The sequence below is a fragment of the Pungitius pungitius genome, chromosome 18 (genome assembly GCF_949316345.1).
Source record: "Pungitius pungitius chromosome 18, fPunPun2.1, whole genome shotgun sequence".
NCBI lineage: Eukaryota > Metazoa > Chordata > Actinopteri > Perciformes > Gasterosteidae > Pungitius > Pungitius pungitius.
Window position 1 is genome coordinate 9,776,344 of NC_084917.1, and position 15,855 is coordinate 9,792,198.

Sequence of the window (15,855 nt, forward strand, 5' to 3'; positions counted from 1 at the left end):
CAGTGTGAGAAAAATAATTTGAACGCATTCCTCAGCCTTGGCTCCCTCATCTTTTGCACCTCACTTATGCAAGACGCAACAGCAGCTATTGTGACAGAAAAGCCTTGAGAAGGAAGCAAGGCGGCAGCAAGAGGAGGACATTTGATGGGGAAAAAAAGGGGGAGCTCTGCAGCAAGATCCCCACCGTGCTGAACACAGGACTGCGTGACTGGTCTGTGATGGCAGAGGGAGGAGAGAGGAGAGAGGGGAGATAGGTAGGAGAAAAAGAAGGGGGAGGGGAGGCAATTCAGCGCAGTGCAAGCTGACTGGATGAGTAGCAGCCGTGGCACAGGCAGCAGCATCAGCACCACTAGCTGTAGCATCCTTTTGTGGCTGCTGGAGGCTGTTCTCTGTTGCAGCCTTGGCGTCAGCACCACGCACACCCCCACAGAAATATCGGGACACTGACGTCTCCGCTGATTGCCTCGCGCGCACACATGTCGTGGTGGCCACCAGAGAGGAGGTAGTAAGTGACGGGGCTCGGGGGACCTAGGGACGCGAGGAGAGAAAACACACCGGTGGCTGTGCAAGCGAGAGAGAGGGGTGGGGGGGGGGGGGGGGGGGACTGGAGCGACACCGACTAAAGCAACAGCAGCGGCAGTAGCAGCGGTAGAAGCAGCGGCGGCACCATGGCGCAAGCCGCCAAGCAGCTCCGTAAGACCAAGGACCTCGCAGAGGCCGCCGCCCAGGAGCAGAGGGAGAAGGAGGAGGAAAAGATCAAAAAGAGGAATCGCTCCAGGGATCGCAGGCGCAAGGTACGGCTCCTTGTCTCAGCAGACAGGGGAGGAGACGGTGATCTTACATCCATCTTTCCCCCTGTGCCTGCCTTTCTCGATCTCTCTCTGTCTTTCTCTTTGTCTATTGTTCAAGATTGGTGAGGATGCAGTCACACATGTGTAATTACCCAGTTGGTGTTGCAGCATCAGCTGGTGTGTGTGTGTGTGTGTGTGTGTGTGTGTGTGTGTGTGTGTGTGTGTGGCCTCAGGGGAAGGTTGATAGTGGTCGGCGGCAGTATAGGCTGTTGGTTAAATTACAGGTAATGTCAGTTTTCTTTTCACAAGCATTTTGGAGGGATTCTTACATGGGTGCAGCCCATTCATATTAATGCGATGCAAGTTCAATGCACTGCACTGACATGCATTTGTATGCAGTCCCATCACCGTGAACGTTCTCTGCTTGCGCTCCTCTTCTCTGTGTTGGTCTTAGATTCGGTGTCTCCCCCCATATCACAGGTTTGTTTTTTTCATTGGGGAAGATGTAAAATGGAGGGGGAAGATGGAGGTACACTCTAATAATAGATACAATTCCACCTTTTTTGGGTGGCACGTTCTTCATGCATTGTGTTCCATTAATAATCCCAAGCTAATGATTTCCTATTTGTGGCTTGTAATATTTGTTGTGTGGAGGATTAACATTTAAATGTGTTGTCACCAAATCATCCTGTGAGATCTCTTTCTCATCCACGTTTCCATCTCACTTCTCCCCTGCGCTCTCCCACTCGGGTTGTGCCTTTAGGTGTAGGTCTTACTGGGGCTATGGCACCCATTCTTGGCATAGCTGAAAGGATCATTATTTTATTTTGCATGGTACTCATTTAATGAAAAATGAAGAGAATGGTATGATTGAAAGACAAAAAAAACAAACAACACCAAGGAAAGAAGAGAAAATATATTTGTTTCGTGAAATCTGGAGACAGAGCTTGGAGGCTCATGGATTTCATATTCTTTACGTTTGGAAGTATGGCGATGCTACACTACTGCCACACCTGTTAAAGTAAAGATGGTGGTGGCTCTTTATTTTAATGAATGTTTCCATTCATGTAATTGCTTTTAAAAAAAGTGGATCTGTTGATATTGGTTTCCCTCTAAGCATACCGGTATTGATATTGTCATTTACCTGTTTGTTGTGTACCGAGTTTTTTTATTTTGTTAGCTGAGGTTTGTGAACACCTGAGGGGTGTTGGGGGCTCTGGTGCACCGACCAGGAATCAGGGAATAGTGCTAAGATTTAAATTCAAGTAGCTCGGCTATTGCCTTGTGAACATACTTAATGTTAACATTGCCTTATAATGAGGAATGGACAGATGGCACATGTACATAAACTTTAATATCAATTCCTGAGATATGGACTCTGCAAATGACAACATTATGGGTGGGTGGGCAGCATGGAGATGCTGTTTGATAGTGGGTTGAGCAGAACATCTGTTGCTCTACTATATTGCATTGTTCATTTTTGGTTGTTTTCACCCATTGAAACTAGCAGGCAAGATGGTGACCGCACAGGTCAGGATTAGCAATATTAATTATATTTTCATCGTCAGTTGATATATTGATATGGATTTGTGAAAGGATGCTTCGTTACTGCACCCATGCAGACCCATCTTTGCTTCACTGCTTCTGTCTGAGTGGCCATTCTCCCTCACTCACCCCAATCATCGACCTTTCCACTTTGTGCCTCTCAGAATCCTTCTTCAGAAAAGTTGATTGTGGCTTTACTCCCAGAAATGTGTGAGGAAGCGAGTTACAGAGGTAGAGAGGGAAAGATGAGGCCCAGGCAGGTCTTAATGTTCTGGAGATGTTAATTGTCTCCATTCGATGTAAATGACACTCGGCAGCATGGTACCTCTCTCTTTCCCCATTCTCCTCACTTGGCACAAAGGTCATCCACCGAAGTGCCAACAGAGATCCCATCATATCTTTGGATGGACTGGACTGTAATGCAGTTAGGGAATCTGAAAAGAAAGGGCAAGGGCAATCTGCTAGCTTTGCCCGTTTGGGTGCATGCGGGCAACTGCACAGTCGTAGATTTGGAGCAGACCCACAACTTTTGTCATCTACTTTATATTACTAATGGTGGACACATTTGTGTGAAAATATAATACTTGTAACCTAAACATTTCCTTCTCAGAAATATGATTTGCTTTTTGCAGAATCAAGGCCTTTGTAATGCATTGTGCCATATGTGGAATTGTCAAACTGTGCAGTTAAATGCTTTGCCGCATTTACGGTAAGTATGTTTACGTACCTCACTGGCTGCAGCCCGACCACTATAGGTCACTCTCTGACTATACATTATTGATCACTAGTGTATGTTTAGTCACTAGTAACATCCGTCCGAGAATGGCGCTGATTTTTCTATCATTGGGTATCTGCTGGCAGCAGGGGCGATGTGATGTATCTGTTATATTTAAAGTAAATTCATCTACAAAAGTACTGGTTCAAAGAGAATTAAATTGGTCAACTCAATGATTAATACGAGATGATCTGCAGAATGCGAGTTCTGAAATTGAAGCGATGATGGAGTATGACTCTCTTGGAGTGGTTGTGACTGCAGAAAGACGCACCTCGGTGGAACAATGTGAAGCTTCTCTCCTCAGAAACGATATCTGGCTGAAAACGGACCCCGAGCACTTTAACCAGACCACAGACAGAAGTATTTTCCCTGTTATCGAGTCACTCATTAATAAGTGGTAGCTGATAGGATCCGCTGCAGGCAGCATCCCTCATTTTTAATGGTCAAAGTGATGGCCAACTCCTTATGAAAGGGAGAAAGTGATACGTTTCATTTCTTGTGAATTAAACTCCATTTAAAGTTTGGCCTTTATAAATACTGGGGAAGATTTGCTCTTGAGAATCGCAGCAACAGGCATGTAAATGTGATTCGCATACAAATTACCAATGCAATATTGATAATATCCAATGGAATGGAATGCAATAATTTGAATGACAAGTACAGGAAAATGCTCGGTCATCCTCCAAGTTTCACTAGTGACTGTTTGCTTTCACTCCTTGTTCTCTGTAGCCAATGGGTCAGACTGATCTGGAACATGAAACCTTTTATAGAAGTGTATCAGAACGAGGCTCCTTTGGCCCGTACATTTTCCTGTTTCCTCCAGGCCTGCACTTATTACAATGGATCCAAAGATCTGCTAATGGACAGTGTGTGCTTTTTGTGCACATGTGAACGTGCTTGTGTTCGTTTAATGCATGCACATGCGGTTTGTGTGAGTATGAGTGCAATAGCTGGGCTTCACGGTATCTCATTCTACTTTTATGTAACCTTATGGATAGCTAACCCTAATTAGCCGAAACCCTCTTCTGTCTTACTCTCTCTCCCTCACACAACACAACATATTGGACAAGAGGACAGGCATTGTTACTAATACGTGATTTATAAAATAACAGGTATCACCTGCATAAATGTATGATTTCAATTCGATTTGTTGTTGTCTCCTTTGGATGCAAATTGAAAGATAATTTTGTTATTGCTGTCTATTAAAGCTGCAAGAAGCCAAGAGTATTGTCTTCCTCAGTCGCATCATGATTTTTCATATATGGTTTCTGTGCTTTTTGGATACACAAGACCACACCACTAAAAAACCTGTATCACCCTCCACTCAACTGCTATCTTTAACAGCTTGAGCTCCTTTTCTTCTTAAACTAGGTATCCAATTATTGCTGTTTGTTGCAAGTCTAGTGTGTTTCAATACGGTACTGTAGGCTGTCCAAGAGTCAAAGAAAGCTGTGGTATGAAAAGAATACTTTTGATTTTATGTATTTTAGTGGTGAGGGAGATCAAATAAAGTATGTTTAATCGGTCCCAGGAGAGTGTGGGTTCTTCAGGACCTGTCCTAGAATCCAAGGGACTAATGCAGCAGATATGTCGGTCGTTGTGCATGTGTGACGGCCCTCCTGTGCGTTTGTGTGTATAGACTTGCATGAGCCTGTTTTTGTGTACTCATTCCTTCTCTTTAGAAACATCCCGGTCAATAGAATAACACTATACACATGTTTTTGGGGCAGACAACAGCATTAGGAAACATAATAGTTTGGGCTAGTCCATTTCCATCCCCTTGGAGGAAAAAGCAGGGGAGGTTGAGCCAAGGTCAAGCAGAGAAGAGCAGCACTCAGCCCGGCCCGAAGTAGCAGCAGACTATATTTACCTGCCAGCCTTTAAGGATTACGCTGTCTATAGGAGTTACCCATCCATGTGCACACCCCTGCTGTGTGCTCGCTGAGCACCTGCTCGTATCTGATGTCTCCCCGGATCCGTACCTGCTCAAACAACACTGGAAGATTCCAGAATAGAAGCACGATGGCCGATATTTATGAGGCCTCTCTGAGGGCTTATCTAGGACTCGACTCTGACACACATTTTGATCTGGAGATCAAAGTGGTTTTAGATAAGAAAGCCTTGTCCTGGACCTTTGATAGGTAGGAGGAAAGGTTTTTGTCCTTATCTAATCTTATCTCATGTGGAATCCAAACTTGAAAATTGCTTGTGGAAATGATTGAAATGAACCAATCAATTCCACAAGCATACATACAGTGTTCATTTATATATTTATCTAAGCTTGGGAAAAACTGCCACCATTTTAACTCAAACCACTAAATCACAACTTGTTTCTTTGTGGTCAGAGTCACCGTGCCGACGGTCCGTTGGGTCAATGGGAAATCATTAAGTTCCTCAAGCGTCACAGCTCATCTACCAGCCTGTACGTATTAGTCAGAGAATCCATCACCACTGTTAGCAAGGCCAACCAACGTGAAGCTCTGGCACACACAGGAAGGAGCAAAACCTGTAAATCTTTTGGAAAAGTTTATTGTGATCCTGTGGTCAGCAAGCAGGTGATCTGAAGTGACTGATTGTTGCCATGGTGCGGTGCTGAAGTGTGTCTCGGTTGGCGATGAGAAAGCAAACCCGCTGGACGGATTGAGGGGAGATGCTGAATCGATAAAAAAAAAAAAAAGCTTGTCATTTTAGCCACAGCCTGAATGTTCTGTACATGGTCACATATTCATGTTGATGCTGAGTTTCTTTTCAAATCACAGTGCCTCTGAAGTAAAAAAAAAAAACACGAGTCAGACAGTGATTATGTTCCATGCTTCTTTTGAGATATTTAAGATTTGAAAACTGGCTGATGTATTGTTGTTAGATTATAAGGATTGAGCAATTAAATGTAATGGTGTTCTTGCATCTATAGATCCACTATACGCACTGAACCAGGACCCCCTTCATTCGAGGACAGTTCAGCATGAACACAGAAACCTTCACATCCCTACCACTGACCTGCATGTACATACAGTATATACCTGGTACTAAGTGGACTTTTTACAGGTGATTAGCAAAATCAGTATCTGGGGACCGTTAATTCCTAAGAATAATTAGAGGAAGGGTGAAAGTGATACGGACTGACACACACACTGATACGCCTGTAAGGAGAGCACACACATAGAGAAGGAGCTGGGCTTTATGTAATGAAATTAGTGCTCCTTCAGGTCTACATGGATCATGTGGCCCCCAGGAACCCACTAAAAGCAGCCGCACTCAGGCACACCATCACTTTTCTCTGCTAGCCTAAACACATTTGGCAATATATGTGCTGGCTAATGGAAATGCAGGATGCAAGATCAAACATCAAGGATGTATTATATAGGATACTAAGGATATAAAATAGTGAAGTATAAATAGAAAAAGACAAATATTTTGAATGACAAAAATTGATCTCATTCAAATAAAAACATGTTTTATAAGTGAAGGGATGTTTTACCTGCTTTTATTGTTGAAATAAGCGAGAGAACATCAGCTGTAGAAAAAACTCACTACCATACATTCTACACAAGGACACCTATTCACTACAGTCAATTTTTCCTTTATCTAATTAGATATTTTCCAGTAAAAGTCTCCATGATAATATTGGATCACAATGCTTGCATCCATTTAAAATTTCAAAACAAGTATTGGGACAACATCGAAATAAATAAATAAAATCGTCCCAGGCCCAGTGGTCTGTATAATATTTACATTTTTAATCCTGTCATTGGCTGTTGTTATGATTGTATTATTTTTTAAGTGTTTAAAAATCTAGGGATCTTAGGCAGAGAACAAATTGTTGATGAATACTAAGTGAAATGGTCAAGTTTGCATGGATACACCCATGCAATATAATTTAACATATTGCCCTACATGAGAAAGAAAACCTCTTTGATGCTCTTTTGTTCAATTTGGGTTGAGCGTGTCAGAGGAGTTGATTCAATTTCACTTTCCGTATTTGTATTTTTTCAAAGGCTGCGAGAACTTGCAAATCAGAAATGTGCAGAGGGATAGATAATAAAAATCCAGAAGTGTCATTTGTTTATTATAACTTACATTCAGGTATATATGATATCCTCATGTAGCAGATAATATGACCCTTGGGGACTGAAAACCTATGATTGGAAAATAGGAATTAATTGACGCAATGGAAGTAAGTGCTCTTTGACAGGTACTGTGCCCTTTATTTCACCCATGCATGTGTGTGGATGGTTAAAATGCTTTGTGTGTGTCCGAATGTATGTGTGCGCGTGTATAGCTGTACATTAGAAAAAGGGTGTCGTGCATCACTGGGTTTGTTGCTTGATGGCAGATTTAACAGCTCCTCTCTCTTCAGGCTCATCACTCGGTAAGCATGCTGGTGAACAGGTCTCACACGCACGCACACACGCACGACTCTACTTCTTTCCTCACACCCGCTCCCCACCTCCCCCCCGTGGGTGTGGTCCGTGCTTCTGGCTGTGAATTTGTAGTTATGTTTTTGACATGTAAAAAAAAAAAGAGCGATATCAAAGGGGGGGCTGCATGTCTCCCTGCACTCTGTCTGCCGCAAACTGTACAGAAGCATCGACTTGGAAAATGCTCTTTGCACTTGTATAAATAGTTCATTGCTGATTCAATTTTAAACTCTCGATGGTCGGAGGGAAAGGGAAGCCACTGTTCTTTCATCAACGCCCTCAGCACTTTTCTCCGCTAGTTGGTTATGGCTGATTCTCGCAGTGCAGATCTCTCGGAATCTGGCCTTTATTGCCTACCGTCTTTTTTTCCCCTCTCCCCCACGTCTATCTTGCTTTACCTTTGCATTGATCCCGTCTCATTAACATTTTCCCTCCTTTTTATGCGTATTGTGACCATCACATGTAGCATTTGTGATGGGCAATGGTCGGAGCAGGGAAAGAGCGCATTATTTAAAAGGCTTAGAGTGTCAGGACTTGGGCAGACAGGCAAGACGCAAATGCAGAGTTTAAACAAAAATTACTTTATAATAAATCCAAAATTCCAAAACCATAAAATAATCAATGGCAGAAAAAACCACGGACACAATGACGAAAGACATGCAACATGCAATGACACGACAACGGACTAGAGACTCACATGGCTTAAATACACAGGGGAGGTGCAGGTGATTGGACACAGGTGGAAACAATCATTGACACTGCAGACAATCACAGGGGAAGGCAGGACAAGGCAGGAAGTGAAGTTACCCATGGACACGAGAGACATGACACTACAACATCAAACAGGACATGGACCCAAACCGGGACATAGAGTGTCAAGTAAAACTCTATTTACTACTAATAAGCAACATACAATTCTGTACATCTGGAAAGAAACATAATGTTGCCTGGGTTTCATTTATTAATCTACAGAAAGAGGGATGTTAACTCACATTTCCAGCAAAGTATTGATCTCATCAATAAAATCTTCACTGAAATTTTTTGTTATTTGTATTTTCCTACAGTAACTTCTCGGACAAAACAACGCTGGCTAACAATGGAAGATTAATCATAATCAGCTCCGAAAGTATGTATCACTGCAAAGAAGAAGCCCAGAAAATGAACAATAAACAATGAGTCCAAGTAGTAGAAAAACTCACTTAAACAGTCTGTAGCCTTTCTCTAAACAGTGAAACGTGTGTATACCCAGGATTCAAAAAACATTCAAAGGCTTTGCCTCTGCAATCTTCGACAGCACAACCGAATCACTTTATATCACAGCACGACGCCGACAGCATTGAAGCACCGTAGTTGCTCTGTCAGAGTCAGACATGTCAGCTAAAAGTGTGTATAGAGTCTAAAATGCCCATTAATATAACTCCAGTGCTAAAGCAGTCAGTCTCCTTTTACCAGTGTGCGTCTACAATATGCGGCAGTGTGTGCTTTTTCCGTTGTGCCATTATGGACTGCTCGCTGTTGCTGGTCCTCCACACCATACCAGATGGCAATGTGCTGCTTGGTGTGCAGAATGAGCCTCATTAACGGAGATTTCTCTCACTGAAAAGCCCTTTTCCCCTCCCTCCCTGTCCTCTATCCTTTCACCTCTTCGCCCTCTCCTTCCTCTCTTCCCTAATGCCGTGATGCTACTGACCGCAGCTAATTGATCCAACAATGATACGGGGCATTTGAGAAACTAAGAATGTAGGATAGTGAGTAGTGATCTTGGCGAGTTTCTCTTATGCTCCCATTCTCATGCACAATAATGGGAGCATAAGAGAACGTGGTACGACAAATCCAGCAAACAATCACAAACCATCCATTAGCAGTCTAGACACAGAGAGGATGGGTATTATAAATACACTTCCAACACGAGCCTGTGAGTCATAAAATGTTTTCTGGCATTTAGACAATATTCAGTTAGCGGGAACACAGGAACAGATGGAAATATTCCACCCGTCTGGAGACACAGAGAAGGGAGAGAGGTGGATGTTTTCGTAAAGAATCGCTGAACCGAAGAGGGACTTAATGACGCACCAGTAAAAAGGGATAATAAAGAGTTTTGTGTCTTCCAGGAGCGAATCCAGTGACGCGTGAGACGTTACTGTACGATCCACTGCATACTTCACATCAGCACCTCTGGCCTTTACCCCGCACAGCAGCTCCATTCGCGCCCTTATCACGCGACCGCAGGAGAGTCGAAGGATCACACAAAATCCACCTTTTCCAGCCAGCGACTTCACCATCAAAACCTGAAAGGCGTAGTCCAAAATAGATAGTGGCTCACTGCATCTCTGTGTATCAGACTTTGTGGATCCCCGTAACGCTTAACTTGATTGATTGGTTGCATGTGTCTGGAATTCTTACATCCACTTTCCCCCCGACACACAGACCTGAGTTTTTGTATTGTTGCTCTCCGTCTCACATCTAGAACTCAAACAAACACATACAAGAACGCAAATAGTTGTGGATCGTGGCCCGATTGTAACGACTGTCGACGCAGTGATTTGCTGCCTCTGCACGAGTGGTCCCACGGGAAAAGTCCAAGGTGAGGGGACAAAACGCCCACTGTCGATTATGCACTTAGCATCCATGTTAAGCTCAGCAAGTCGAGGTTTGTTTCTTCTTCATCAGAATTCAAGTCACCCAGCTCACTGAAACACGGCACATGTCTAAAGTGATAGATTGCACTATCAATGCCATCGCCCGCAGGAAACAGAGCGAAAACAGCTCTTGGTAAATGAGGTGGCATTGTAAACACAGCGTGTTATCTTTATCCGTGTGTAGTTTGTGTGTATTCCCATCTGGCTCAAAGTGTGCACCTTCTGCCTTAAAAGTACTATAAGAACATGTAAAAGGGTAAACGTGGGCATTGTAATGAGTCAATGGGAAAGGGTTGACGGTACTTTCTCCACTGCTGAACATTGTGTAGAAACAGCAGGAAATGCCTCGGCTCGTTTCAAAACGACTACATTTGAAGCAATATCAGTCAGAGTTGATACATGATGCTGCAGTAGCATTCCTCCAGATTGTCTGACATCTCATGCTTAAAACATGATTGTAGGAGCCTCTTGACTCTCACATGAAATATTAAGCGGAAAGAGAATGCCTCACACATAGATCGTCCTCAAAGCGAGGTAATTATGTGATTTGTGTTTGCTCCAACGTTAAAGCCCTATCTTCTAAAGCCACAAAGGTCTTACAGCAGAGAAGCAGTGAACCAAATAATGAAGAGAACTTGCAAATCAGGCAGGGGGCTAAAGAGATGTAGCTAAAGGCCGCTTCCCCACATTCTAACCCTTTGGACCGAAAACAAACACCCGTATTGTTTTGTGACTGCATCTTGCACGGTTGTGCACGCTCCATGTAATAGCAGCGCGCAATGTGTCCAAAACCAGTCCGATGAATCCTTGTGGTTTCCGCCACACACACGGACTCGCGAGGTGAAAACAATACCAGCCACACACTGTCACGGCTGATGAAAATGATTGACGGTGCTCTGAAGGAAGTGCAGCCTTCTGCAAATGCAGTGTGTCAGCTTGTCTAGCCCATATTTTTAGCCCTCCCGCGTGCACAGGGTTTTATTATAGCACGAGTTTCGTAGAGAGAAAGCTCAGTGGCTTCTCTTTGTGACATCATGTGTTGTATAGACATGCTGCCACGAACTCTGCATCCTTGTTCCCCAGCTTGTGTTTCTGACAAAGACTGATGATGCATTTTAGTGAATGTATTGCGCCGTACACTGAGGGAACAGTAGCTTCTCATTTCCGTGTGTTGGGATTGTTGCATCGGCGAAAATGAAAAGCTGGTTTTGTGGTCTTGTGCGGATTATTCTCAGCGCTCTTGTTGATTCAATAATCTCACATTTTGTGTGTGTCAGTGTCGCTGTGATGGTTTAAGTGTCGGCTTTGGCCCACAAGCCCTTTTTTAATGTTAATGAGTTTGGATCTAGCTTCGCTCATCTGTCTCTCTCTCTCTCTCTCTCTCTCTCTCTCTCTGTGAGTTGTTTCTCTTATCTTGACAATAGGCAAACTCGTTGTTGGTTGACCTCTCGGGACAAGCCTCTGGCAGCGGCTTGGAATGTGTTAAACCCTGCTGGACCTTCAGGCCTGACCCTGCTATCGGGAGCTTGTCCCCTTGATGGATAACTCCTCGGGGGCTAAAACGCCCCTTTTGTAGTGCTGAATCACAAGGAGTTGGCTTTATCAAGCAACCTCGGGGCGTGGTCACCCTCCCGTGAAACCCATCAGAGCGGCTACAGCAATTTGTGGCTGAGGATAATACTATTTCCTCTTATAGTGGCAGGTTGAGAAGATTTGCCCAACTGTACCAGATATGACAGTGTGTTTGAAAAGGACCTTTTGAATCCAGTGCATTAGTTAAAGAGCAGAGCATGACACTGCTTTTGTTAATGCTACTGCTGTGTCATTTATATGTTTACAAGCAGTAGTCATAGAGGAAGTTGGGCACCCACATGGCCCCCTGTGATCCCTATCTTCTTGTTCATCACAAATTTATGCTCTTACTTATCCTCCTTCATTCTCCACCTCATGCGCACCCATCCCTCTCGCAGCATGAGGCGTGCTGCTATGACTCTGCACCCACTGGGTGATTAGTGATGACCTGCTGTCACTGACAGAGACATGCAAAATGCAGCTGTCACTTGTTTGCACAGATATGCAAACACATGGATATATAGTGAACACAGCTAATCCGAAGTGCGTGTGTTAACCATAACTGGTGCTCGACAAACAGATTATTCCTCCGCTGAGCTTCTTCCCCATTAAGGCCTCTATGACGTGCCACTAGATTATGAGGGGCCGTTTATATGAGGGGCCGTTTAGGACTTAACTACTGAGACACTCTCACACACACTACTGAGACACTCTCACACACACTACTGAGACACTTTGACGCACACTACTGAGACACTCACGCACACTACTGAGACACTCTCACACACTACTGAGACACTCTCACACACACACTACTGAGACACTCACGCACACTACTGAGACACTCTCACGCACACTACTGAGACACTCTCACGCACACTACTGAGACACTCACGCACACTACTGAGACACTCTCACACACACTACTGAGACACTCTCACACACACTACTGAGACACTCTCACACACACTACTGAGACACTTTGACGCACACTACTGAGACACTCACGCACACTACTGAGACACTCTCACACACTACTGAGACACTCTCACACACACACTACTGAGACACTCACGCACACTACTGAGACACTCTCACGCACACTACTGAGACACTTTCACGCACACACTACTGAGACACTCTCACACACACTACTGAGACACTCTCACTCACACTATTGAGACACTAATTTTTGAAAAGTGCAAAGCGCCAATCTTACGCCCTTCCTTAATATGCTTTTAAGTCCGGGCTCGCCCCTCCTTGTGTAGGTCCAAGTTTATAAATACTACCATATTCAAGTGACGGAATGTCATTTTAGAAATTAGTTTTTTAAGCAACATTTCTGCGGTCGGTTTGTCAACATTCAGCAGAAATGTTGCTTAAACAACTAATTTCTTGTCTGAGAAAGTCCTGAAATGACATTCCGTCACTTGAATATGGTAGTATGACGGAGTTTGGCCTGACGCCGTTTGGTTTGACAGAGTTTGGCCTGACGCCGTTTGGTTTGATGCCGTTTGGTTTGACAGAGTTTGGTTTGACAGAGTTTGGCCTGACGCCGTTTGGTTTGATGCCGTTTGGTTTGACGCCGTTTGGTCTAACGGAGTTGGTCTCACGGAGTTTGGTCTATGAATGACGGAGGTTTTTCTGAGACTAAAGCCCTTTTACCTGAGTCTGAGGACTTATGGTCTGAGACCTGACGCCCTTTTGTTTGAGTCTGACACTTGAGTCTGAGATCTCAGGATGTCCTAAAATGAACACCGTAGGACAAGCTTGTTTTCACAAACCACACTTTAAACTCTGTTTGCGCGGAGGCCCTGTGACCTGGTTCTCGTCTACTGTGTGCACCGCATTCCGCCGTCACTGAGCTGCACCCCCTTCTTTGCTGGAGTCTTTACATCCTGCAGTGAGGAGCATATGTCATTCTCAGCTGAGCATATGTCAGCTCAGCTTAGCATGATCTAGCACGTCCCCATTGCGCGTCCACGCCGACGCACCTGCGTATTGGCTTGAGCACGCAGGGTCTGCGTGGGGAAAGTCTGCGTCAAGAGAGCGCGCCGCGTTTTGTCTTGTGCCTGTCAGCGTGCTCTTGTGAGTTAGTGTGTGTCAGATCCAAAGCTCTCTACAGTCCTGATTCATGACACGGGTGATTTGGTGGTCAGTCAGTCAATGTAACGATGGGGGCAGCTGCTCTCGTCTCCCCCCATCTCTTCCTCCCGGCCAACCATCACAGATACTTTGACATCTAACGTCCAACTGTGCCGTGGACTGCTGAGTCACACTGCGGTGACCTTATGTAGAAATAAGAAAGGCTGAAAATACCATGTCTTTGGGCTTTGGGAGGAAGCCAGAGTACCAGGAGAGAACCACGGGGAAAACATGCAGTCTCCGCAAAGCGAGCCCAATGACCAGAGTGGAACCCAGGACCTTTGTTCTGTGAGGCGACAGTGATAACCATCACACACCACCACACAAGGAAAGGCTAGAAAGGGAAGGCAACGACTCACACACTGTCTCACACTCTCTCAGAGACTGTCTCACACAGTCTCACACAATGTCTCACACTCTCTCAGAGACTGTCTCACACACTCTATCACACTTTCTCAGAGACTGTCTCACACACTGTATCACACTTTCTCAGAGACTGTCACACAGTCTCACACACGGTCTCACACTCGCTCAGAGACTGTCTCACACAGTCTCACACACTGTCTCACACTCTCTCAGAGGCTGTCTCACACAGTCTCACACACTGTATCACACTTTCTCAGAGACTGTCTCACACAGATTTCATGACATTTGTATCAAACATTCAGCCTTCGTAACAATTTGCTCCGTGGATGTCGGAGATGTGAGGTGTAGTTAACGGACCACCAGACTCCTCCAGCACCGGGCGGTCAGTTCATCTCAGCCCGGAGAGAGCAGCCTGTTTTCGGCAAGTCTTCCGTGAAATGCTCTGTTGGTTTTCACGTCTCCGTAGCGGTTATACATGAGATATAACTATAAGTCTTCATAACTTTTAATGTGGTGACTGATGTTGTTCACTGGTAACGTTACGTCTGTTGAAGTGAAGAGTTTAGATTCATAACTTCATATTTAAATTTAACTTTAACGTCTTGTCTGTATCCACAGAGTGCAGCTTGTTATTGTCTATCATTGTGCATTAAAACTAACGATGTTTTAATTAAAGACATGAGGAGACCGTCATTGAGACTCTAAACCGGCTTCAAAGAAACTCTGAAGCTCTGAATTCTAATAATAATAAATACAAAAATTGCCACTAATTCCACTAATAAATTATTGTATATTTCTTTCTGTAAGATATTTAATGTCTGGTCAGCTGCTTGCATATGCTTCAAAATGTTTCTATTTATTTAATTGTTTTAAAATGTAAATATAACTGTAGCACCATTGCTTCCTGCATCATAGATATTAAATACTATGTTAATCACTAATGATGTCACCTATCTAACTGTAGCCTCCATGATCCCTGTATCATAGATATTAAATACTATGTTAATCACTAATGATGTCACCTATCTAACTGTAGCCTCCATGATCCCTATATCATAGATATTAAATACTATGTTAATCACTAATGATGTCATCTATCTAACTGCAGCCTCCATGATCACTGTATCATAGATATTAAATACTATGACGTTAATCACTTATGATCATGTCATCTATCTTACGGAATGTAGCCTCATTGATCACTATACTTTATACATACAATACTATGAGGTTAATCACTATTAATATACAGACACAGAAGAGGTTCAGCAACATCACCAATTTAACTAATAGTGATGTTTGTGTATTTAACTGTACGAGGACCACAACATTGAATATCAGCCTCTTGATGTTTGAGTAAGACAAACGGTAGGTGTGTGTGGAATGTGTTACTATCCAGTAATTGTTGTTACTGTACCCAGATATTCACAGATTCAGGTGACGGTTCAATAGCTCATAAGCGAGACGTTGTTAAAACACAAACAACACCTCTCTGTGACCGTACTAACGTCAACAACCAGCTGCAAGGCCCTCGCACATGCGCATATCTTAAGTCATTATTTTGACTTTTTAAGTCAAAATTTCGACTTGCTAACCCTAACCGG

General features: G+C 43.9%; 1 protein-coding gene across 8 annotated transcripts in view; it reads left to right on the top strand.

The window, feature by feature from the left end:
* The first annotated feature begins 601 nt into the window (after positions 1-601).
* Positions 602-15,855, top strand: part of ank1b (ankyrin 1, erythrocytic b) — a 64,900-nt gene continuing 49,646 nt past the window's right edge. For all 8 annotated transcript variants that reach the window (XM_037484156.2, XM_037484157.2, XM_037484162.2 and 5 more), the window contains exon 1: positions 602-794. In XM_037484156.2, the coding sequence (XP_037340053.2) occupies positions 669-794 (126 nt within the window). In that variant the 5' untranslated portion in view covers positions 602-668. The remainder of the gene's footprint in view (positions 795-15,855) is intronic.